At 50.2% G+C, this 26283-nt stretch overlaps 1 protein-coding gene across 1 annotated transcript; it reads right to left on the bottom strand.

Moving 5' to 3' along the window:
• Window positions 1-26283, bottom strand: SNX18 (sorting nexin 18). Its single transcript, XM_066240809.1, has 2 exons — window positions 24492-26283; window positions 1-3131 (listed from the first exon to the last, which is right to left on the bottom strand). The coding sequence occupies exons 1-2, from the start codon at window positions 26131-26133 to the stop codon at window positions 2878-2880; spliced, it is 1896 nt and encodes a 631-aa protein (XP_066096906.1). The 5' UTR covers window positions 26134-26283; the 3' UTR covers window positions 1-2877.

Raw genomic sequence — 26283 nt, 5'->3', positions numbered from 1 at the left:
TGACATTTAAAGGTTTATTCACAAACGTCACAGGCCTGATGCGACAGACTAAAACATTTTTCAAGTCCTTAATTACGAGAACAGCAGCAAAATGTAGGACAGTGGACAACCAGCATTTGGGAACCCGCCGTCTCATCGGGAACACACACGTAAAACGAGAAAGCCCAGGGGCTACTGTGTTCAGGCTGACACACACCGACGCAGGGCTCATTGTCAGACATGTCCCCTTATCTGGTGTAAACTGTGCCTGTGGATGCCACAGCCTAGGTAGTGCTGGGCTGCCCCATCTAAGGGGCTACTCCGTGTGGCTGCCCAACGGGCCTGCTATTGTGTGGTCACTGCACAGGCACAACTCCATCTGTAATTAAACAGCAAAACCAGGCTCACATGGATGCCCTCATGTTCTATAAATACATTTCAGAACTATTAATTACAGAAATAAAGACAAGTAATGATGTGCAGGGCATGAGAGTTTATTTTAAAAAATTGTACCATGCTGATCATAATGACCAACAAGCACACACATTATGATGGCTTTTCTCTTGGATATCAACATTGCAGTATTTTTTTAAAATATATATACTGAAATGTTTCAAAAGGACCAAGAACGTTAGAGAAGTAAAGATCTTAGATTAAAATGAACACTTAATAATTCTGGTGTCATAACCCACAGAATTAAACCTCTGATGAATCAGTGGCATTATGACGTGATGTCGTCACGAAAAATAAAAGTTCTCTTTGAAGTAGGCAGCATGAACTTACACTTCCTTGGACTTTAATCTTTAGTTTTCATCATTGAAGCTATATCCACCCCAGCCAAAGTACAGTCACCTAATACACCTCAGACAATTTCCATGCTACCAGAGCACAAGTTAGTGATTTTACTAAAAAAAGGGGGGAAAAAATCAAACCACCATCAAAATAAAGAGGCAAACAAAACTGATCTTCAAATCACTTGAAAGGCATTGTGCTTGTCTGTCCAACACGGAATGGACCCAAACTGTAATTAAATGCCATAATTATACTCTCCAAACTTCGGTCATAAAATGAACATTTATACGCACATGGGTTTTGCTTATCAAATAACTGTATTTTGCAATCAGTAAGAGGAAGTTACTTTTTAGAGAACAATGTATATTTGGTTACAGTCCCACATATCCATCATAGAGACAAAGCCACAGGATATTAAATCTGGCTCTAAAAAGTTACTGAAGGTATAAAATTTCGATCGAAATCATCAGACTCTGATCTTAAAAATTCAACCCATATGAGGTTACTTGTAAGAGTAACTGCTGTTGAGTCATTATTTCAATAATTACCCTTTTCTTCAATCAATGGGACTCACCAACATGTCAAACTGACCTTGACTTCCGGACTGCCATTTCAACACCCAGGGGTTTCTGAGGCAGCTTAAGTCTTGCTTCATAAAACAGTAGCTACTTGAACCTCTCCGTGACAATTTTTACATCTGTAAACTCAAGAATCACATTATTTAGCTCAGCAATGATGAAAACCGGTTGAGGTTTTGGCATTTCGAGCCAGAATCTCTTTGTGCTTTTTAAAGGAAGTTGCTTTCAAATATTTCTGGGTTTGTTTTTTTTTTTTTGGTATTTTATCAGTCATTTGTATATTTCCCTTATAATCATAAAAGAATGCATTTAAATCATTTTTAATGTTAAAATGTCTTGGGGGGGTTATCAGTACTTAACAACAAACAATTAGTTCTTGTTTTCAGCATCTGGAATAGTAGAAATTATTTCTGGTCCCTCCTTAGATCAACACTACTTTTCATCACCTAGAACACTGAATTTCACAGACATCCCTGAAAAGTGTTTGATTAAGTAAACGAGTGAATCACAGTGGAGTCTCGATCAGTTAACAGTGTAGATCCATTTTTTAAAAATCACAATGAATATTAAAAGAAAATCTTCAAGCTGAAAAATAAAAAAAAAGGAAAGAAAAAAATCCTCCTAAGTGAAACCGAGTGTGCCCTCACTGAGCCAGTGCTGTGCGTATCCCCGACTAGACCCCCCTTTTTCCGTGAGGTGGACGTGTTCGTGGGACACTCCAGCCTGGGTCTCCAGGGTGTGGCAGGGAGGAGGCTACACTTGAAGCATCTAAGGGAGCACAGCGGACCTTGTTCCTCCCCAACGGACCTCAGGTCCTACACTGAGCATCTAGTCTCCGCTGCTTTGTTCAGCACCAGGAGGCTCAGGAGACAACACCTGCCGACGGCCGACAGGTGACCCTCCCACCCACCCCGGTGCCCACGGAAGTTTCTGGCAGTTTGTCACCATATAACTGACCTTTCACTCTTTCAATCAGAAAAGTTGTGGTTACTTAAAAACAAAACAAAAAAAAAAAACCGGGTGTGGGGGGAGATGGGAGAGAAATGAAAAACCAAGACTCTAAAGGCACAAAGTCGCATAGCTGCTCTAGTTGGAGTTTGTAAACAGAGAACAGGTTGAATTTAGGGAATCCCGATCTGTGAGAGGAAGAAGGCATCCAAGCAGGCTCTTCCCAGCCAGCTTCTTTGAGACCCTTCATGGGTTCTGAGGTCTACAAAGTATGCACTAAAATACCCATACTTCAAAAAAGCAATAAGGCAAATAGTATAATCATTATTCCAAAAGTTACAATGGTAGTGTAGGCATACGTAGTATAATTTAGTTACAATGTGTGGTACTGTTTCTATTATATAACGGCGTTAACTGTTTCTTCCCTACACAATTACAGATTCAGCCCAGTCTCGGTTCACACAAAACCAGCCTTGTACCACACTGAGAGTTGGCCATCGCTCTTGGATAGCAGTTTTTATTCTCGGCAGAAATTATTCTTGAACTGGAGAGAGGAGTCTGCAAATCCAACGTCCAGTCATTACACACTGTCGTATTTGTGAAGAGCTTCTTCCAACTTCTGTGTCACTTTTTGGAAAAATATTATTTGCTGCTGTAAGAAATGCTGCATCTGTGATTTAAAGTCTCTGACGCGGATCTGGTGGAAATGGTGAATCTCAGCCAAGGTGGCGAAGGAAATGGTGTTACAGCGGTCCTGGATGCCATCCGCCTTCTGCATCTCCATCTTCCCCTCCTCCACATGCCGCCGACTCTCCTTCACCTTCGTAAGGGCTCCTGCAGTAAAAAACAGTAATACAATAGTGAAGAACCATGTACATACACCCCAAAGGCACAGCCACACAGTAGACAGAATTGCGGGCAGTGTAAATACTTGCCTAAATGATTTTAAAGTCCTTTGGAATTTCAAAGAATGACTAAGTGCCTACTTAAAAAGGAAGGACTCTGGAGAAGTTCCTGAAAACACCACCATGCTGAAGCTTCCCTTATCAAAACTGGCCTCTGCCACTTACCAAGGAACTACTCTGTGCTCCCCTCTTCCAGGAGGGGGTGGTCTTACTCGGCTGCAAATAACAGGGAATAAACAGCAAAGAATTGTCCCTAAAAAAGACAAACCCAGAAACTCCACACACTTCACCGTCCAAAGAGGAAGGGCACAACACTGTGACGTACACACACAGGTGGGCCAACGCAGGCGTACAGCGGTTCCGATGGAAAAACAACACGATCATTAATAAATAATAATACCAGAATAAAGTGTTTCTCATGTACTCACAATTGCCAACCTGGGTCGGCCCACCCTGTATAGTGAGAGTTTTATCTCTAGAAACAAGAGCTCAGAGACGGCAAACACACATCCTTAGAAAGTGTCTCTAAGGCGCCCCTGTGTGAGGCTCCAGAGCTCGACTCTGACACGAGTTGACACCTCCTCCAGTTGGCAATGCAGGGCTAAGTACTGCGTGCCTGGCTCTGACCACACCCGAACACAGGACCCTGTGGAGTAAGAACGCACCTGTCCTTTCGGGACTGTGGGGATGAATGAGGTTTGACTCTGGTCCTAATAATGACCCAGGAGGGAAGCCAGAGGTGCCAAGGCCCTGTGTCAAGAAATGTCACCAAGTATGCGAGGGCGAGGGGAGGGGACTGTGACCCAGGCAGGCTCCGCATGAGGCAGACCGGCTCCCAGAGCGCTCACACAGACACAAAGGCTGACGTGGTGCAGGGGGAGGAGAAAAAGGATGTCGCGGGTTGCTGGGAACCAGTGATGACGAAGCCCCGTCCCTTGAGCACAGCCAGCCCCTGAGAGCAGAGTTCCAGCTCCTCCATCCAGCGGGCCTCCTACTAGACCAAAGGGACAGGAGAGACAGACATCGGGGACACGTGGCTCCGCAGTCTGAGGACATGATTCTCGGGGGGGGGGGGAGGATGTGGGGGAGCTAAGAAACTTGGTTTCAGAAATGTTCAGTTTCAGCCAATGGGGAAATATACCAGGGAGACGGCACTATTTCTAAACCTCTCCAAATCTCCCACTAAATAAAGCCCTTAGAGGTTAAACAGTGTAAATTTTATTTCTTTTACAAACAGCTCAAAGACCTGAGAATTTTAAACTTACTGACAACAGGGGTTATGGATACACTTGTATGTGCATTTTTACACATTCTCAGTTATTTTTTCTAAGTGTGATCTTTAAAGTGAAGAGCAGAAAGGGCCCCCACTTGACTTCACCCCTCAGCAGGGACGTGGGGTCTGCTCCACAGAGAGGTCACATTATCGGCATTAACATGGCTTCAGGAAGACCACTGACCAATGCCCCGCACTCTAAGAGAGTCTGAAGCTTTTTTTTACACAAAAAAAGCTGAAAAGGCCAGGAAAGCAGGAGACAAAACTAAAAAAAAATTCTTTTCAAAATGACTAAGAATAGGAAATTATGAAATACATGTTTAAGATGGTAAGAAAAATAGAGAACAGGAAATGCAGAAGAGACGTCTCTGGGCAGCCGACATTTTCGCCATAGTTGACCGGAGTGCAGACCCACTGAGTCCTGTGTGAACTCACAGCAGGCAGGTGGCTGCCCTGCACTGACGTTCTGCAAGCAGCCCGGGTTCTGCTTCTGAGCCCAGCCCCGCGCAGTGAACATGGGGTCCAGCATGGAGGAACTCCCACGCTGCTGGGAGCTGTGTGAGCATTAACTAAGCTGCAGCTTGTCCGACTCCAAATGAGACCATTGGGTCTCTGAGACCCCAGTCTGTTACACAGAGCTGCAGGTGTGCACCTATAAAAACCAATCTATACATGAACACGTCTGACGTCTTCACAATGTATCACATCCGCATTGTTTCAGACGAGATCAGGCGCTTTCAGGGTGGTATGGCCTTAGACAACATCTGCATACATTTCAAAACTCCTGGGCACAACCAAGTAGGAAATGTCTCTGAGACCTAAGGACCTTTTTGCATTTAACAACTTGAAGCTTTTAAGTGGACGTACTCACGGCGTCAAGAGGAAAAGAAGATTCATTATATTTAGTATATAACACAAATGTCGTTGCTCTCTTCAGACCCCCAGAGGTGCTGGGCAAGAACTTGAAGTCACTGAACAGGCATTTGTGGAGGATGCAGCGTGTGCAGAGCACAAGGCTGCAACAGGAAGAATCTGGCATTCTGGAATCCAAGTCCTCTTGCCTGTAAGCTCTCGAGAAAGCCACCTGGCCAAGCACCCTGAGGACAGGCACCCACCAAGACAGAGTGACACAGGACCACACAGTGAGTCGTTCCACACAGAAGCTGATTTGTGTCACAAGGGCAAATGCTCAGAGGCCCCGCAGCAGGGATGAGGACAGGGAGCAGGCACATGCACAATGAACAGGTGCAGCCAAAGCAGCGGGGACACGCGCCGGGCGCTTCCATCCACGACCGCTAACTGCCACAGCGTTACAACGGACGTGACTACTGTTTTTACAACAAGGAAACTGAGGAAGCTATATACTCAAGCTCATGGAGCCTCCAAATCACCGGGGAACCAAGCAAGAGGTGGAGACGGGGCCCTGGAAGCGTCGCTGACTGCAGTGCACACAGGACAAATATTTAGAAGACACTGGAGGGAAGGCTGGGCAGACGAGGGCCCGCTGCCCCCCACTTGTGCTTGGGGGGCTCCTGCACAGCCTCCTCCCCTCCCTAACAAGAACCCTGCCTTTTATCTGACAGGCAATTCCAAGGCCTTGTGAGCACGTAATGGAAACTCTATAGGTATGGAAATTGTCCCCTGAAATCTCACTAACCTCATTACTTTGAAGTCCTTTTGTATTTGTAAGGTGTCTGATTTTCTTATCTTTGTAGTAACACAATTAGGATACCATAAAACAAAACATTGAAAACAAAAAAAAGCATATATTAAAGATCTAAGCCCAAACGTACATGGAAGAAGGGGTTGTGTCCGTCTCTTCCCGCACTGGAAGATGATGTAAGTTAAGAACCACCGCTAAAAACAGTAATACATGATCCCTTTAGGGCAGTGGTCCCCAAACTGCGGCCCCTTAAGGCCATTTATCCGGCCCCCAGCCGCACTTCTGGAAGGGGCACCTCTTTCATTGATGCTCAGTGAGAGGAGCACATTGACCATCTCATTAGCCAAAAGTAGGCCCATAGTTCCCATTGAAATACTGGTCAGCTTGTTGATTTAAATTTACTTGTTCTTTATTTTAATTATTGTATTTGTTCCCGTTTTGTTTTCTTACTTTAAAATAAGATATGTGCAGTGTGCATAGGGATTTGTTCATAGTTTTTTTTATAGTCCGGCCCTCCAATGGTCTGAGGGACAGTGAACTGGCCCCCTGTGTAAAAAGTTTGGGGACCCCTGCTTTAGGGAAACACAGAGCTTGCTTTGGTGCAGGCGGACATCCGGACAAAGAATTATTCTGCAAAGTAGGGACAAAGGACAGAACAAACCACCGAGGAGGGTAAGCACCCAAAGCCAGTTACATCTGGGACTTCGGCTAACCACACTTCCTACAATTCAAATCCACCGGCATAACGTACCGGAGATCACAAGGTGTGTTTTTCAAAAAAGAATTGGGCCTGACCAGGCGGTGGCGCAGTGGATACAGCGTCGAACTGGGATGCGGAAGGACCCAGGTTCGAGACCCCGCGGTCGCCAGCTTGAGTGCGGGCTCATCTGGTTTGAGCAAGGCTCATCAGCTTGAGCCCAAGGTCGCTGGCTCGAGCAAGGGGTCACTCGGTCTGCTGTAGCCCCGGTGGTCAAGGCACATATGAGAAATCAATCAATGAACAACTAAGGAACCGCAACGAAGAATTAATGTTTCTCATCTCTCTCCCTTCCAGTTTGTCTGTCCCTATCTGTCCCTCTCTCTGTCTCTGCCAAAAAAAAATTAAATTAAAAAAAAAAAGAATTGGTTCCTGTTATTTCTGAGGTAACAAGCTTACATGCCTGAAACAGTTAAGGAAATACACCCTTTGATCTGACGATTTTCAAACAGAAAACAATCTGCACACATTTCTACACTTCACATCTTTTCCTATTTAAAACTCTGAATGTCACCAGATGGCTGAGATGGCTGAATTTTCAGTCCGGCCCAGCTTCCAAAGAGAATGAGGCTGGACAAAGACACCACCGGCAACGGCAGGTCACTCACTACAGGCTTGCGACCTGACTTTCAAAGAACTCTGCTCACAAATGCGTCAGCGGCGCCGCCCGCACAGCACGGCCCACCGGGCTGCAGGCCACACCCCAGCGTTCCCTCAGCTACCCTGCATTTTCTACCAAACCGGAGAGGGCTGCAAATAAAAGCTAAAAAAAACACGGCCCAGAAACTAAAGAAAAAAAGGAAACATACGCTTTTTAAAAATTATTTTAATATCATGGAATCAATTCAAAAACAGGCAAAGGTTTTCAAAACCTCTAACATTTTACGTGGCTAATGTAGCAGGAACCTGCCCCCCCCTGCTAGCCTGACCCTCATAAACAGGCCAGAGTGCTTTCAAAACAGAAAAGAAGCGTGAGCAAGTAAGGGACAGAAATCACACAATCAGGCTAGGGGGAAAGCGGTCACTGTTGGGCTAAACAAAAAAAAGACCCCACGACATGCATGGGCACAGTGACAGTTTTCAAACAAACAAACAAAAAAAAGAAGAACAGGAGCGATCAGAGGGAAATCCACATTAGAATGGGAATGTTTAAAGCATATAACTGAAACTGTTTCTTGGGCCAAAGGACAGACATTAGGTAGCAGCATCCGTAATAATAGTGGGCACAGAGAGATTTTATTATGCAAACAGAATGCAGGCTAGTATTAAACTCAGAGATTAAGAAGAGACTGACACAAGGAAGAATGTGTGTGTATTCTGAGAGTGTGGTAACATTTCTAGTTCAGAGGAAAACACAACCTACAAGAAGGCAACACTGTTACACAGCTGAAAATAAATCCTCAACATGTATTTAGAGCGCAGGAAAAGGACATCAATGAAAGCGATGCTCACCATTTCAGCCGCATCCACCCGGCTCCCGCCCAGAGAGCTGTCGGCTCCCGCCCAGAGAGCTGCCCAGGACAGCAGGCCGCTCTGACCATCTCGGCTAAGCCGCTGCCTCTGTGGAGGAAGGGGGGGGGGGGGCAGAACAGACAGCCTTCCTGAAGAAAGGCTGCCGGGCTGACTGTGAACTTTCCGCTGAGCACTCAATTTCATTATCAAATTAGCTGGGCGAATTGCTAGAATCTCTCCATGGGACAGAGAGCTCCCGCAGAGACTAATAACCCTAAGACTTGATTCAGGAAGAAGCAAGTCCTGAAGGAAGATTGAAGGAAGTCCTGGCCCAGGACTGCCTTCTTGGCCCAGGCAAGGCTGAGGGGACGCCCCCCAGGGAAGTCTGCAGGCTGACCCAGGGCAGCGGCTTTGAGAGCTGAAATGGCCTTGGAAGCCAAGTGACCTGCCCAGGGTCCCACAGCCAATTCGCGGCCAAGCGCTGGCCTCCCTGCTGACCCGCGGCCGCTTCCCACTCCCAGTCCATGCAGGGCTCCACGTGGGCCCCGCCCTCCACATCGAGCAGCTGACAGAAGGCTCCCTGGACAGACAGGACGCCAACTGGCCTTTAGGACTGTTCCTAACAGAGCCTCCAGGGCAACTTGGCATTCTAGAGACTCTGTCCACACACAGTTCCCAGCAGGGTGCATTTTTACACTTTAACGCAACTGCCCAGACTCCGAGAAAGGCACTCTGCCCTCTTCCACCTCATCAAACACAGCTCTGCAGAAGTCATGTCCTAAGGTCACCCCCTGTCACTCACCATTCTCAGCACGCCCCACAGTATCAGCCCACGTGCAGGCTAGGAGGGCTGAAGCGCGAAATTGCCACCCTGGTTCCCAGTCCCCTGTGCTCAGTGCGAGAGGAGCTGTCACACACATGTGCCATGATCACAAAACAAAACGAAAGAGTTTATCAGCACATGACACGGTTCATTACCATAACCTAAAGGGTTCAGCCATGAAGAAACTCCTTTTATAGATTCATCATGACCCAAGAGGTGGGAACCATTTCTGAAAGCACCACATTATTTACATAGCGTGCCGCTGTGTCATTTCCAATAGTTAGAGCCGTTTCCGAGGCACTTCCGTGTCATGTGTGGGTTTTCTAAGACGAGTGTGGCAGAGCTCTGTGTCCCCTGGCCAGTCAGCACCTGTAGGAACCCAGCACGCCTGCAGACGCCAGCAGACTCTGTCCTCCACTCTAAACTGAACCGTGTCCTTTCCTTCAGATGTGCACACAAGTCGCCGTCCTGGAAACTTCTGACCCAGAAAAATGAGAGGAGGTAAAAATGCCCTCCCAAACACTCTGCTACCCCAGGCATTCCACACTCTGCTGAAGAAGCCCCTCTCTTTCAGGGTGCAGGACCCCCAGGCTGGATGGCTGCTGCAAACACTCCCAGCCCACCAGGTCCCCTGCCCGCACCTGAGCTTGGCCTTCCTCTCCGCCAGCAAATCTCTTACTCCAGAATGTTCTGTCCCTCCTAAGACCAGTAACACAAAAGGCCCGGTCACTAAGCAACAGAGATTCCAAAAGCTACACTTTTCTCCCCCCCCCCCAAAAAAAGCAAGCACTTGATTGAATTTTGAAATCTTGAACATGCCACCAACATGAATGTGATTTTCTGTCTTCCCAGGGCTGTGCCCCAGAAAAACCGAACCCCATTGTGACAGGCGGGATAGCAGACGGCCGCCCAAGACTGGACGAGGCCTGTTTTTCCTCATTTGCTGGCACACGTAAAATGTCGAAAGAAAATGCTAATTTGGTCCAGTGGCCTACTTCACTCTTATCCTTCATCACTGGAACCCGCCCCTCCCCCACCCTCCCCCAGTCCCTGCTCCGTGCCCCAGCAGCTCCTCCCCCCTTTCCTTCCTCCCTGCCAGTCCCCAACCTCCCACTCATGACTCTGTGCCCCCTCTGCTCCAATATTTAATTTTTGATTTTTTTTTTTTGAGTAATGCATCTCAAAAAACAAAGGCCGACACCACCTCACAGAGAGGGCAGGGCAGGGGGGCCGCCCATCCTGGCGGAACAGTCCCAGGTCCCGTCCAGCCTCTGCTCTGGGCTCCCAAGTGTCACTCACACTCTCTATCCCCAGACCAGGAGCAGTGGCCACTCCCACCGTCAGGGCAGAGAGTTCACACTCAGGAAACCTAAATCCTTTACAGAAAGTGTCGGGAGCATGTGAACCCGGTCCACCCAGCCCCCCAACTCAGGCACTGTGGTCACACCTGGTCAGGCACGGCCTCCTCCGCACAGACACCAGGGCCCACATGCAGCCCCGTGCACGGACAGGGCATGGCGCCCTCCCCTCACCCCTAGGAAGCTCTCTGCAGGGACAGCAACCCAGTGCCAGCCTCCAGGCTGGTCCTCCAAAGTCTGTTCCTGACCAAGTCAGGCTGCTGGGCTCTGGGTATGGACACATTCATGAACTAAGGAGGGCACCAACAGGAACCGTGAGCTCAAGTCAGCAACAGCCAAGTTTGGAAGGGACTGAATGAAGGTCCTTAAAGCCGAGAACTATCAAAATTCAATGATAAAAAAAATGTATAATTCACTTTCAAGTCATAAACATAACAAATGACAAAGAGAACTTCTAAATCATTTAAGAAAGTAAGATAGTTGGGATAAAATAAATTGTCAAAAAACACAAAAGCCCCAAAACAAACAAATGGAAAAACCTGGCTGCTGGATGAAACACTCAGCATTTGGAGAATTCAGGTAACCACCTAACACGCTGGGTTTGCACAAAGGCACTCACCTGGAGCATCAGTCTTAAAACATCCACCTGCCTTCACTCACCTGCCCCTACGGACATTCATACAGCTCTCTTGCTCCACAAACAAGGGGGTTGACAAGTGACTCCAGTTCCTGTGGCTTATTTGGTAAAACGGGATGTTTATGGCTAGAACATTTTATACGTATATAAAGGTTCTTGTAGCTCAGCTTATGTTGAATATTAAATGTGTGATATCATTATTAGGGTGGTGAGTTCAGGACAATTCTGCACACACAGTGTGTTATTTCAGAAGCAGTGGATACAACGGTGAAGATGTTAACGGTCTGTGGCCAAGCACCCACACATAAGAGAATTTAAATCTGAGACATGGGAAAGCATCTATCATTTTTCTACAGACCGTTTATCCACAGAATCTCTATAAAATGAGGTATAAAGACTACCCCTGATAATCCTGAACATACAAGAAAACGTTTTAAAAAGAACCAATTTTATAAAATAAAATCCACATAAAGGTTGAAATTCAGAGCATATAACTGATGCCCAAGGCCTGCGGTTCCTAATTCCTAATTTCATCCTTCTTCTGTGACCTGAGACATGTGCACGGACCCAGGTCCACACAGACAGCCGGCACTGGACCTGTCTGCCAGCCACCGGCACCGTGGGTCTGGATGACTGACACAGAACACATTTGTAGGAAAGAGAAGACTAGGATTTGGAAACTACCTTCAACGAAACGTTAAAACCTTAGTTTCTTTTTCTCAGAAGATAAAGAGAGACTGAAGCTAAAGTAAGTTGACCTGAAGCTGCTAAACAGATGTTCCCCTCTCTGTGGGGCAGGAAGGAAGGGACGGAACCCAGGCCTCAGAACCAGGAGGCGAGGACCCCGCCCAGGGCCACGGCCACCAGTGTGAGTGCTCCTCACAGTGCAGTCGGAAGAGTTCCTCCAAAGAATACATCTGGCTTTCAAGTACCTTTGCGAAAGGATGTCAAGTTTGTCACCGCAGAACTGTGGCCGTCGTGTGTTATAATCACTAAGCTTCAGGGATGATTCCTAAATCTGCTGTTTTAAACTTGAGAACAGCCTGACCAGGCGGTGGTGCAGTGGATAGAGCGTCAGACTGGGATGTGGAGGACCCAGGTTCGAGACCCCAACGTTGCCAGCTTGGGTGCCGGCTCATCTGGTTTGAGCAAAAAGCTTACCAGCTTGAGCCCAAGGTCGCTGGCTCGAGCAAGGGGTTACTCGGTCTGCTGAAGGCCCACGGTCAAGGCACATATGAGAAAGCAATCAATGAACAACTAAGGTGTTGCAATGAAAAAATGATGATTGATGCTTCTCATCTCTCCGTTCCTATCTGTCTGTCCCTGTCTATCCCTCTTGCTGACTCTCTCTCTCTGTCTCTGAAAACAAACAAACAAACAAACAAAAAACTTGAGAACACCTTGACCCTGGGCTGCCCTGCCTCTCCAAGCAGCAGGGAACAGGTTTCCTGTGGCGAGAACTCTTTACTCGGGCCACCTACAAACTTAGCTGAACTAGGTAATTTACAACCAACTAGGCACAAAACAAAGCTCCTGGAAATACATGTCTTAGAACAGAGATAACACACAAGTCATAAAACAGGAACACTGACAGACGACCCAAGCTGATGCTGGTCAGTATTCCGTGAAAGAGTCTCCCTGTAGACAACAGGTGGCTTTTGTGACAATCACAACTATCAATATAATAAAACACCCAGAAAGCAGGATTTCTAAGACTTTCTTCCATCCCACGAGCCTGCCTGTTTCCATTCCTGGCCTTGCGACTCTGTCACCCTAACTTAAAACCTCAAAGGTAACTCGAGACTCAAGAGAGCCACCTCCTCACGCACTGCCGTGCTACCGGGCAGATGTCTCGTATTCACCTGCTCCTTTCCAAAGCCACCCTCGTGTCCAGTCACTCCAACGGGCCCTTGGGTCTGCACTCAGCCGACAGGAGGTACCTCCCACAGCCCTGCCTGGGGGCCAGGCTGCACGCTGAGGAGGGACGCCTCCAAAGCCTCAACTTGTTTCTGTGGTTCACCGCCTGTCCGTCTGCAAATTGGAGATAACGAGAGTATTTAGCTCCAAATCTCCTGCTACACTGAATAGAAAACATGGAGCATCGTGACTGGCACAGAGTAAGCCCTCAAAACCCATTAGCTCTTTTTACCACGAGCCAGGTGCCACCCTTGAGACTAAGCTTCAGAGCCTGTGGACAGCCTACAGAATACAATCTGATTTTCTAGCAGGCAAAACACTTGTCGTAGCATAAATAGCCCTGGTCTCCTAATCAGCTGTGTGATCCTGGAAATGACTTAACCGCTCCAAGCCTCCGTGTCCACAGGCACCCAGTGGGCATACTGCCTTTTGGGCAGAGTTAATAGCTGTACTAGGCTGAAAAGTATCCCCCCAATTCTCACCCACCTGAAATCCGTGACTGTGACCTTCCTTTCTTGCGGCACATAACGACGTTTTGGCCAACGATAGACCACATACATATACAACAGCAGTCCCACGAGATTATAACGGAGCTGAAAAACCCCTATTGCATAGTGATATCCCAGCTGCCCTGACGCTGTAGCTCAGTGCACTGCTCACGTGCTTGTGTAAGCAGACCTGCTGCTCTGCTGGTCATACGAAAGCACAGCACACACCGTCACATACAGTGCACGGCACTCGGTAATGACAATCAACGATTGTGTCACTGGTTGTGGCATTTACTACACTATACTTCGTACAATTATTTTAGAGTGTACTCTTTCTACTTATGAAAAAAAAGTGTGCCATAAAGCAGTGAGCATGTGTACACAGACAGTGGCTTCACACACTCGTGTTTACCCTGTCCACTGACGAAATCCTTCTCTTGGGCGTGATTTAGTCTCGTGTCGCTGTGCACAGTAACATGCGGCACAGGCAGGCAGTCCGGGGGCAGCAAGCAAGACCACACAGCCCAGTGTGCAGCAGGCTGTAACAGCTAGATTGTGTGAGTGCGCTCAGTGATGTCTCCACAACAAAACTGCCCAGCTACACATTGTTCGGGACACATGCCCATCATTAAGCAGTGCGTGACGATTTGGAAACAGGGTTTCTGCACACGTCATTAGTTTAGGTGAGGTCACTCTGGATTCCGGTGGACCCTAAATCCAATATGACTAGCGTCCTTAAAAGAAGAGAGGACAGAGACAGACACACACAGGAGGAAGGCCAGGTGGAGGTGGAGGCAGAGACAGGCATCTCCAGGCCAAGGAGCAGCAAAGCAAGGTCACCAGCAGCCACCAGGATCTGGAAGTGGCACAGATTGGCCTCCACTCCCGAGCCTTCTGCAGGAAGCATGGTGCCCCCCCACCCACCCACCCAACATCTTCCTTGCAGACCTCCAGGCTCCAGAGCTGTGAGAGAATACATTTGTTTTGTAAGCCACCCAGTTTGTGCTCACCTGTTACAGTGGCCGTAGGAAACTAATACAACAGCTGGTAATTAACACAGCATTATCTGCTATGCAGAACGGGCATCCCACGTTAGACAGAAGGGAACAGGCTGAGAGAGGAGAAGCCCGCAGCTTAAGGCTCTGCAGTGAGCAGTGGGAACGCGAGCCCACGTGCCTGTGGACGCCACGCTCATGAGCACGCCCTGCCACTCCTGTTCAGACACCACATGTGCTCTGCCTAGAGGCCACAGCCCACAACCCCAACAACCGCCACTGTTCCTTATACCCCAAGTGCCTGGCTGACCAAGTCATGGGTCAGATTCATCCCTATTTGACGCTTTGGAAGTCGAAGCAAACTGAGGCTTATAGAGCCATGAAAAGCAGAATCTTTCAAAATGTGACAGCCACTCTCAGCTCGCATGTGGTGAACAAGCAGGGAGCAGGTCCCCTCTCCATGCTTCCCGATGGCCGCTCCACAGCCGCTCGCCTGCAGGTCCGTCTCTCTCCTCCCCGCCATTCACCTGCCACTTTGGTGTCCTCCTCTCTGTACCCAGAGACACCTCCTCAGTTCAGGATTTCATCATGTCTTGCCTCACCTCCCGAGCCACCTTTTAGTCCTGTCACCATGACCTGCCCCTCTAACATGCAGGTTGACCACGTCGACACCCTGTCTGACCTTCCACGACCTCCCTCCGTCACCTCCAGCCACAGCTTGAAACCAACAGTGGTCAGATCACCTGGGGAGCTTTGTTTTTAAGAACACCAGTCTCCAGGCCACAGGCCCCTCACTCTCCACAGAGCCAGGGTGGCCACGCCTAGTTTATAGCTGTGGCCGCTTGAAGGTTGACTCTTGAGAAGCAGCCAGTATGTGGCCCCCGATTTTTGTACACAGGGTTCCCTCTGCCCAGAACGCCCTTCCCTCACCCTACCAGCTCAGTGAGCTTCCAGTTGCTTTTCAACACTTTCCTCAGATGGAGACCAGGAGAAGTCACTCCCAGAGATAATTACCCCTCCACTCTACTTCCTACATGCCATATGCCCCTCCTGGCTGTGCATGGCAGGCTGCGGCGGAAGCTACGACCTCTCAGTCTCCCTCAGTAACTTGGGCACTGGGCACGTGGTGTCTCAGCCATCCTACGCTCATCAAACCTACCCTAAAGCGTCTCCAAGGTCAGCAGCGCATGCACGGTCCACCTGTGTCCCTCCAAAAGTCAAATGCGATCATCCTTCAACGGGGAAAGACAAATGCCACCATCCTTCAACGGGGAAAGACAAATGCCACCCACACCCACCCAGGCCTCTTACAAGCCTAAGCCTCTAACAAAACCAGGCCTCTGACAAACCCAACAATGCCTCTCCGCCCCCTGGACCCCAAGGACTTCCATTCCCATTGTCTGCACACATGTTCAACCTCATTCCCGGACCACTCAGCACCAGGTGCTTCCATACTGTCATCTAACACACGGACGCGCTCTCTCTGGACCCAGGGCTTTGAATTAGCAAAAGAGACCCCAGTAAAAGTACTATAATGGAAGCTTACCAGAGAGGAGAGATGTGTGTGTACACAAGTGTGAACACCAATAATCAACATCGAGTGACATCGTGAGGTATATATTAACTTTTCTGACACAGAAAGTTAATCATTTCAACCTTCCTCGCATAGCCCCAGTAAATTTCAAAAAGTCAGTTCATAGATACCTAAGATTTTAAAATCACTTACATGCTAATTAATAACTTCACCCATAAAACATGGTGAAGATCCTATCTTTATTTCCTACATACTTTTAAACGGTTACCCATATCCGTATACATAGGAAAAACGGAAGCATTCTATGAATCACAATAGACATCTATTTCAAAATCAACCAAGAAGTCCTTATGGAGTGCCCACATCGTTAACTCAAAAAACACTCACTACACACATACAAAACCATGGGCTCCATAACACAGGAACACAAACCATGACTCAGACCTAACCAGCAAGGGGCACACGCAGTCGCTGGCACACCAGTCCGCATTCTCCCAGTGGTGATTACACGGAGAGGGCCAGGCTGCAGGTGGCATGCGCTGGGGACCTGCGTGGGCTCTGAGGCTGACTGTGCATGTGTCAGGGTGGGAGGTGCGGCCCAGAACGCTGCAGCCTCAAGTCCTGACTGCCCCTCCCCACCTGTCCATTCACAGCCTTCCTCACCTCAGGGACAGAAGCTCGATTCCTACTGCTGGTCTGACCAAACACCCCCAGTGTCCCTCCGGATGGCTCCTCCTCCCTGCCCATGCCACACCTGATCCCTTAGGCAAAGCCTGTTTATTCTGCCTTTGAAATACATGCAGCGTGGTCCCACCATCTCTGCGGTCCCCAGCCTGATCCAAGCTTCCAAGCCTCTCATCTGGATTAGTAGAGTAGTTTCCTGCCTGGTCCCTGGTCCCATAATTGACATCTACCCCAGCTGTCCACCATCCCTTGGCTCAAAACCGTGCTATGGCTCCCTTCTCACTTGGGCTTTTACTGTAAGTCCTGACAACGACCCACAAAGCCCCACACCTCAGACCTCGCATGGCCTGGCCTCCTGCTCAGCTCCTCCCCAGTGCAGCCGCCTGGCCCCCACTCCGAGTCTCCGCCTGACCGGCACATGCCCCTCACGCCTGGCCCTCGCAGCACCCTCCGCAGAAAAAACGCTGCCCAGACATCCACCTGGCTGACCCCCTGACCCCCTCCAGGCCCTGCTTAGATCTCCATGAGGCCAACCTGGACCATCCTTTTAATACTTCATCCCACCTCCCTGTGCCTGCCTGCCCTGTTCCACGTTGATTCTGTCCCCTGACATACACCACACTCCACACACAGTATGGTCACTGTGTTTGTCATATCTCCACCCTGCTGGCTATAAATCCCACCTGGGCAAGGGTCTCTGTTCTGGCCACTGACACAAGTCTAGCATCTTTAGATGTTTAAGAGTACCAGATCTACGGTAGGCACTAAAATATTTGCTGAATAAAATCAGGGTTATCCTCTAGAGGATCTCTTCACTAACTATAATAATTTATATAAAGCTCCCCTCACTAATGTCTTCCCGCCTACAAAATAATGTGTGAACTTTCTTATCAGAAGAGGAAAGTCCAGTCACAGCAGGCAATAAAGAGTTCTGTGGAAAGGGGTAGAAATGACGTGGACTAATAAACGCAGTCACACCGAGACATAGTCAAGATACAAACACAAGATCATCAGGAGGAGACTGTGTCTACTTGTGGAAAGGAGAGCCCTGGCTGGTTGGCTCAGCGGTAGAGCGTCAGACTAGTGTGTGGAGGACCCGGGTTTGATTCCCGGCCAAGGCACACAGGAGAAGCACCTATTTGCTTCTCCACCCCTCCGCCGCGCCTTCCTCTCTGTTTCTCTCTTCCCCTCCCGCAGCCAAGGCTCCATTGGAGCAAAGATGGTCCGGGTGCTGGGGATGGCTCTGTGGCCTCTGCCTCAGGCGCTAGAGTGGCTCTGGTCGCAACATGGCGACGCCCAGGATGGGCAGAGCATCGCCCCCTGGTGGGCAGAGCGTCACCCCATGGTGGGCGCATGCGGGAGTCTGTCTAACTGTCTCTCCCTGTTTCCAGCTTCAGAAAATGCAAAAAAAAAAAAAAAAAGAAAGAAAAAGAAAGGAGATAGTATTCAGAACTCAAAGTGAAGGAGACTCCCCTGTAGGAAGGAAAACCCGTCACTTTTCCTCTGTCTGGTGGCCCTGTTAATTATCCCCATCATCTGGGTCAGAGGGAACCTGTCCAGGCGTCCACCACACCTTGGCTTCAGAACCCAGGAGCCCCGTCTGCAGCGGGCAGCCAGGCATTCATCACATTTACCCACAGCGCTGGCTGGGCTAGGCCCTTGATGCATGTTTGCCAATCTGAATGAAAAGCCCACGAACAACACCACCTGGGAAACCACGACCCTCCCATTTTCAGACGACAGGTACCTGGAGGAGGGTGCAGCTGAAGGACACAGTGACAAGCTGGTGACTCCAAATACACCAGCGTTGACCGTCACCACTTTCCTGGTGTGGCTGTGCTACACCGGACAGCCGTGTGCAAGGACAAGATCTAACCACTACTAGTGGCTTTCGTGGGCTTTCATACATACTTCTCTGCCTGCAATTCTGGTGGTAACAGGCTAGCTGGTGCGAAAACACAGCTGGAATGTGTCCTTTAATGGAGTGGCTTTCATGGTAAAAGTACTTTCCGACTTTTCAAAGTTAAGCATTTAGTGAGCAGCTACGAAGAATGGTAACATGTAATCCTCACGACAACCGTATGAAGAAGTGTCCCCAACTGTCCGCGGCTCCCTGCCCACCCACATGCTGCTCCCCAATTCCAGGCTGGCCCACAGTGACGACTCTACACATGCAGTGTGTGGCGTGCCTTCATGCTTTCCCGAGCAGGACTGACTCAGCCCCTGCGCAGCCTGGGGGGAGGGGTGTGTCTCAGCACCCTGGCACATGGCCTCTCTGTCACAAGTCAAGGACCTCCTTGTGAATCAGAGCCCTGCCATCCCTCCGCAGACACAGACCTAGTTCGTGCTCTGTCTTTGCGGGGTGACAAACGGTGCAGTCTTCTGGGCACTGCTTCTCCAAACTGGGCCAGGCGTCACTGGGACATTTTCTCGTGATAATCATTTGTCACAGAGCCTCTTACATAAACAGCAAGTCAAGTCAAACTCGATACTAAATTATGATTTTAAAATACTTTTGAGACAACACGGTGGATTTTTATTCAGCCTGAAGAAAAGGAACATAGATTAAGGGAAGTGTTCTGTGACTGTGACACCCTTTCTCCTTGCAGGACTTCTCGGCCATTTGGAAATCTGGAGCTGGCTGGGCAGGGGACCCTGTGTGGGCAGCACCTGAGAGCGGAGTTGTGGGTCCCCTGGCCCCTTCGGGCTCTTCAGAGATCAGCCTACAGACTGGGCCTCCCAGAGTGATTCCCAGGAACCCTGAGAACCAATGGAGATGTGAGCAATGTCCCCTGGCTTCAGGACCAAGCCTGTTCGGGACCAGTGACACTGACATTTTAACCACAGAACTCAGTCACCCATTTCAAAAGCCCCTAAGGTAACCTTATTTCACTCGGGAAGTTCAGACTGGGCCAAAGGTGAAGGCTACAACCGAAGTATCCCTAAAGGCTAGCTGGGGTTGGAAACAGGGACTAAAGCAAAAAAAGATGAATGACCGCACCTCCTAGCCCTGAGCTTTCATAATGAGGAGGAACCTGTCCACAGCCCGCTTAGTGGACCTTCTCTCTGTGCCCCTGGTACCTCCCTCTCGGGGCTATTTTTAGCCCCAGGAGAAGGGAAGTGGACTGGGAAGGGCCCACGGTGGCCAGCCTTACCCTGCCTGCCCCGTTGGGGCTCCGCTATCTTTAATTAATGTGGGCGGGACATGGGACCAACCCTACCCGTGGGGACCAAGCACAATGGTGAAACCCTACCCGCCCCTGGTCAACCGGCTGGCCAGCCACAGCGGGTGTCCAGTCCTGAGGGCTGGGCTGTTCTCCCCGAGCAGAAGCTCCGTCTGGAGGGTTGACAGAAGGCAATGAAACAGCCCCTGAATATTTCATGTCAGAGTGCAGAACCCAGGACAGCCTGTCCACAGACACGTCCAGCCCTGTGTCCCTGCTCCGCACCCACAGACACGTGTCACCGACCAGTCACTTCGTCGTGATTTTGTTCGGGATTTCCTCGGGAAGAGAGCAACTTCCCTTTCAGTGACCCTGTCCAGTGGTCCAGCCCACAGTCACAGACAGAACCAGCACCTCTCATTACCCCACATCTGCAGTCTTCCTTCTGCAACACTCCCCACAAGAGGAGCCCAGAGCTGCCACTTGCAGTGAGGTTCATTATATATTAATCACACCACGAAAACAGAACTGAGCAGACTCAGAAAACTGATCAATGTGTGCTCAGTCATACCCCAAACTCACCAACATCAGCATTATAGAGGGAAAACTGTAGGCAGGAATGATAAGAACAAGAGAATCAGGACCACAGGGTCACAAAGCCGGGACAGACACATACACACTGCCCAGTCAGGGACCAGGGACAAAGAATTAAAGGGACTCCTCCTTATGACAAAGGAAAACATGAATAAAAGTCAGACAGATTCTGAATGTCTACCCATGGTACTGCAGACTAGAGTAAGCTGCCTTCTTCCTACACTCGACTCCACTACTTGAAATAGATCTGTTTATCTAAGAATCCATTAGTTGACCAAAAAAAAAAAAATCACAATTCTAGAATTCTCTTTTAGCTAAAGGAACATATGGCTCTTTTCAATTCTGCAGAAAGTACTTAGAGTAAAACTATCACTAAATTTAAGCGATGGTTTCCATGCTAAGAACAGATAGACAATGCCAGCCCACCACACATCAGAAAGGACACTGGAGTTTTCTGCCGCCACTCAGATGCCCATCCTGAGACCAGATGTGCTCTCTGAACGGACCGTGAAGGCAGGCTGCAAAGCACAAGGACACTCCCACTGGGCAGAAATGCTGCTCCCAGACCAAGTGCCGGGGAAGTGCTGGACAGATGGTCCAGCAGGACCTGCTTCCTCTCCGCTTTTACAATTTAGCCCCTAGGGACAGGAGGGGACGCCTTGAGATGACTCAGTTACAATATGGGAAAAGACCACTCCCTTGGCAGAGAAAGTCATGATGCCACTGACACCTGCCCGGCCCACGCTGGCCATCGAGCCTGCAGCAGCAGTGATGGGACAGCGCCCTCTCCATCTCCGCACTGTCCAGTGTGGCAGCCACCCGGCACAAAGCACTTGGAATAAATACACTTAGTGTGACTGAGGAACTGGAATTTTTAAATTTTACTTCATTTTGATTAAATATAAACAGCCACCTGGGGCTCCCAGACCCGGTGTGGAACAGCACTGGTCTAGAACAGAGAACAGCAGTCTCCTTCCTGGTGAACAGAGCAGCTCTGGGGAGCCAATGTCCCTTCCCCTCAGGAATTAAGGGAGGAAACCTAATTGACTCCCCTTTGTAACTGCTTTAGCAATTAAAACACACTTTTTAAATTATTACTATTAAGTGAGAAGTGGGGAGGCAGAGAAACAGACTCCTACATGTATCCCAACTGGGATCCACCTAGCAAGTCCACTAGGAGGCAATGCTCTGCCCATCTTGGGCAGCTGTTCTGTTGCTCAGCAACCAAGCTATTTTTAGTACCTGAGGGGAGGCCATGGTGCCATCCTCAGTGCCTGGGGCAACTTGCTTGAATGAGCCATGGCTTGGGGGTAGAGAAATATAGATAGAGAGAGGAGGGAGAAGGGTGGAGAAGCAGATGGGCGCTTCTCCTGTGTGCCCTGACAGAGAATACCACCCGGGACTTCCACAGACCAGGCTGATGCTCTACCACTGAGCCAACCAGCCAGGGTAAAAAAGCACTTTCTAACCCTCTTCTCTGTCATGTTAACACACAAAGTAGGGGCACAGCTTTTTTCTTGCCATGGCCATGGGATGTGAAGCGTTGAAATAATTATTTTGAATTTTTAAACAGCTCCCAACGTTGAAATATAAACTCTGGACCAAATGTTTGCAACAAAAGATTGTTTAAATTACTCAAAGATTTTTATCTTTTGCTGTTTTTCTCCTCTCAAAAGTCAGTTGAGACCTTTGGTGAGATTACACTGAGACCTTGGAGGAAAAAATAACCCGAAAACAAAATTCCAAGTGCTCAGACTCAAAAAGGATCATTCCAATAGCAACTGTTAATTAAGGTGGTGGGGGTTGGGGGGAGGGATGAGCTGCTCTTTACAACCACAGCTCTAAACATCCGTAACATGTTCAAAATGCTTTAAGCCTGTCTTATGACATTCGTCTCCTCTGCATTCCTAAAATTCACCAACACGAGCATCCCTAGTCATCACTGGCTGTAAGCGCATGCCTCTAGTCTCCCGCACCACACACACTACAGCTTTAAATGGCAGCACGTTCTAAAGACACGTCACCAAGGAACACGGGTTCCCTGTGCATCATACACCAAGGCTATGGCACAAACAAACCATATTGAACACCAACTGGTATTCTTCCCGAGGTGCCTGATGATATTATGTGTGGTGCCCCTGAACCTTTCAATGACAAAAAAAAAAAAAAAAAAAAGAAAGAAAGAAAAGGTACTGGTTTAAACGAAGGAAGTTTCTCAAATCCCAAGCCACAGGAGACAATTTTTAGTTTTAGGATTAAAATATATATATAAATAAACCATATGGTTTAACAAACTATATAGACTACTACTGTAAACACAAAGCAGAGCTTAAAGCAAATAGCATACCTGTTCTAATAAGTTCAAGAGCAGGGCACTTGACCTACAGTGTGGTCTGAATGACAGGGAACCAGTGCTGGCAGTACCAGCCACCTGCATGTGTCAGAGCCTCAGGCCTCTGGCTCCAGCCTGCCAACTATTTACCAAGAATTTACGTAAGTTCACAAGAATATGTAAAAAGGCAGGTAGCCTGGCCCCAGAAGGATGTAACACAATGGAATTTAAATGTTAGGTTTTGCATTCAAGGCTCAAAGAATCAGTTCTACCAATACAAGCCAAAAAGTGAAGTATTCATAGCAATTTACTAAAAAAAGAAAAGGTAAAGTCGAAGTTGAGGCAGGTTCAATAGGGGCTGACAGAAATACGGTTGCTCAAACAGCTAATTCAATCTTAGATAGAGTGCCTTTACAAAATGTAAACTGCCAGGACAGTGACTCTTCTCTGCTCCACTGGGTCTGCAGATGTTTCAGGGTACTGCCTGTTAGCAGGGGCCTGGAGGGCCCGCCCCCTGGTGAGTCAGGCAGTCACCCAGCTGGAAGGGGAAGGAAGCCAGACTGCTGTCTCCAAAGGTCTGAGGGCTGACATGTTGATGAGGAATGGATTGGTTTAGGGTGGTTCCAGGGAACAGAAAGAGCATGGAGAGAGGCAAATTTCAGTTCAACACAAGTAAGGAGATGTCTAAGGCCAGGCTTGCTCATCACGGCGCTGGTCCACCTGAAAAGGCAGGTACACCTCCATCCTGAAGGCCAGGCCTGACCACCCAAGAAGCTTACCACCCTCCAAAGAAGCTGGGTGGGACTACTCCCTCCTCCCCCCACCCCACACTGAACAGAGGGCACTGGTACTCAAAACCACCTCTCCAACCCTCTCACTCTAGGCACTCCATCAGAACGCAAGTCAGTGAGAGCCGCCAGGACGGGCACCACCGCTCTGCTTCATTCTACAAAGTCATCCCGCTGCGGTTCTCAAGGACACTCACAATCACAAGCAAAACAAGTTCCAACAGTGGGCAGCATCTGGTACCTCACTAGGTTACCAGAAACAATGCCCTGAGACACGAGATTCAGATTCCACACGTTCTGTGCAGTTTCTTATCTCCTTTTCCTAATTAACATGAATTTCAGTCTTGACAGACTCCAAAACCAAAATGACTGAGTTTAAATAGATGTTCTTAAAACTTCCTGAATTCTACCAAGCTTGCACGTGCTTGCACGCAAGAAGCAGGTAGTGCAGAAAGTTCTCAGGCTGACCCTGCTAGTACCTGGGAGAAGGGCTCGGAGCTTTTCCACCCAAGCAGGTTTGAGGGGTGTAGACAGAGAGCAGAGGGGCCTGTATTTGCTGATGCCCATCCTTTCCCATTATTCCCACGCTTCCAGAAACCCATCCTGGAGTGACACTGCAGTGTTGACAACAGATGCCTAACCTGGCTGCCCGTCTCCATGCAATAGTAGCCCAGACACAGATTACAGATCCCCCAAGTGTACAACGCAATAGTCAAACCCCAAAACTATCTCATCAAAAGGACCAGACCGGAGGAGATAAGAGAACTTCGGTCAAAGCCACCCCCAACAACACATGGCACACCAGCAGCTGCAAAGCCAAGCGTTTTTACCTTTCTGCACGTGGATGATGTCAGGAAAGTTGGCCAGGTGACCCTGGTACAGCGCTAACAAGTCCATGACGGGGTCCAGGTCCTGCCTGGGCTGCTCGGCGAAGAGCTCGCCGATGGCGTCATAGGCGTCTCCAGTGAAGGCGATGGCCTGGTTCAGGCCGGCCGAGAAGGCCTGCTGGTCCAGCTCGAAGGCCTGGCTAAGGCCGCGCAGCGACTGGCCCACCTTCTGATACTCCTTTTTGAAGCCCGTCACCTGCTTGCGCGCGAATTCGGTGGCCGTGTGGTTGAGCTGCAGCGCACTGTCGTCCATCTTCTTAGTGAAGCTCTTGAAGCCGTCGATACGGCTTTCCACCTCCTGCAGGTCCAGTGCGGCGGCAGGCGGCGTGCTCAGCGTCAGGAAGAAGTTGGCGCCCACCATCTCGTCCCTCTCGGCCTTCCTCTTGCCCTGCTTCCAGGCCTTCTCGTCCGTGCTGCTGGGGCAGGTCAGGAAGTGCTGGAAGACGTCGCACTGCGCCAGCACTGGGTGGCTGGCCATGTGGTTCATCCACCAGATGAGGCCCTTCCTGCGCTTGGAGATGAAGTCCTCCTCGAAGCGGCCGGTGGCCTGCTTCTCGGGCAGGTGCGGCACTGAGATGACCGGGAACTTCTCGGCCAGGCGCGCGTACAGCCAGTCGAAGTGCTTGTAGCGCCGGTGCACCGGCACCTGCGTGTGCGTGGGCACCAGCTTGTAGGAGATGTAACTCTTCATGCCCTTGAACTTGGTCTGCTTGGTGGGGTCGTCGATGGTGCACTGGAAGGGATAAGGGTTCTCCTGCCACTCGGGGCCGTAGGGCCCCAGCACGACGCAAAGCTTGTCGCCGTCCTTAACGAAGCCCGACGCCTCGCCCAGCACGAAGGCCTCCCCGCCTGACTTGACGAAGGTCGAGAAGCGGTTCAGGTTGCGGCTCACGGTGGCCGAGCTCTTGGCCCCCGACGGCTGGTGCGGCGCGGGCGCCGGGCCGCCGCGGGAGCCCAGCGACAGGTCGGAGCGCGTGGACAGGCGGTAGCGCCCGGCGCCCCCAGCCGACGACGAGCCGTCCAGGTCCGGGTACGTGCCGCTGCCCAGTGCGCCTGGCTCGTCCGCCACCGTGGAGCTGTCGTCCCACTCGTCGTCCCAGTCGTCGTCGCTGCCTTGGCTGGCCTGGTAGCCGCCGCCGTAGAGCTGCTGCGGGGACGGCTGCAGGGTGCCCCCGGCGTACGGGAGGCCGGCGCCCGGCGGCTGGAAGATGCCCGGCGGCTGGAAGGTGCTGGGCGGCTGGAAGGTGCTGGGCGGCTGGAAGGTGCTCGGAGGCTGGAAGGTGCTCGGAGGCTGGAAGGCGGAGGGCGGCGCGGCGGGCAAGGGCTCGAGGCCGCCGGGCGGCACATTGGCGTAGCGGGCCGGGGCGCCGGGGCCGCCGTCCGCCGCGGGGCTGGGCTCCGGAGCGCGGATCACCTGCACGTAGGAGGCCGGGAAGAGACCGCGGTCGCCGCGGCTATTGACGCCCTCCAGCCAGCCCTCAATGTCCTGCTCGCTGCACAGGCTCAGCACCTCGTGCTCCCGCAGCGAGATCTCGCCCGGGTTCTCCGACCTGAAGTCGTACAGCGCCCGGGCGCGCAGCGCCATGGTGCCGGCCACCGCCCGCCGGGCCGCCGGGGGCCCGCGCACGGAGCCCGAGGCCGCGCTGTGCGCCCGCCCGCCGCCGCCGCCCGCGCCCACCGCCCGTTCCGCGCGCCGCCGACTGCGAGCCGAGCCGAGCGGAGCCGCCGGGGGGCG

Source organism: Saccopteryx bilineata, chromosome 1, assembly GCF_036850765.1.
Source record: "Saccopteryx bilineata isolate mSacBil1 chromosome 1, mSacBil1_pri_phased_curated, whole genome shotgun sequence".
NCBI classification, from domain to species: Eukaryota; Metazoa; Chordata; class Mammalia; order Chiroptera; family Emballonuridae; genus Saccopteryx; species Saccopteryx bilineata.
Note: the sequence above shows the minus strand (reverse complement) of the source record. Positions and strands in the feature narration are given on the sequence as shown.

Bases quoted from the DNA above. Each gene is read 5' to 3' on its own strand.
- SNX18 (XM_066240809.1), bottom strand. From the start codon at position 26,133: ATGGCGCTGCGCGCCCGGGCGCTGTACGACTTCAGGTCGGAGAACCCG. The intron at 3,132-24,491 runs GTAAAAACGCTT...TTTTTACTGCAG, and splicing joins CATCATCCACGTGCAGAAAG to GAGCCCTTACGAAGGTGAAG.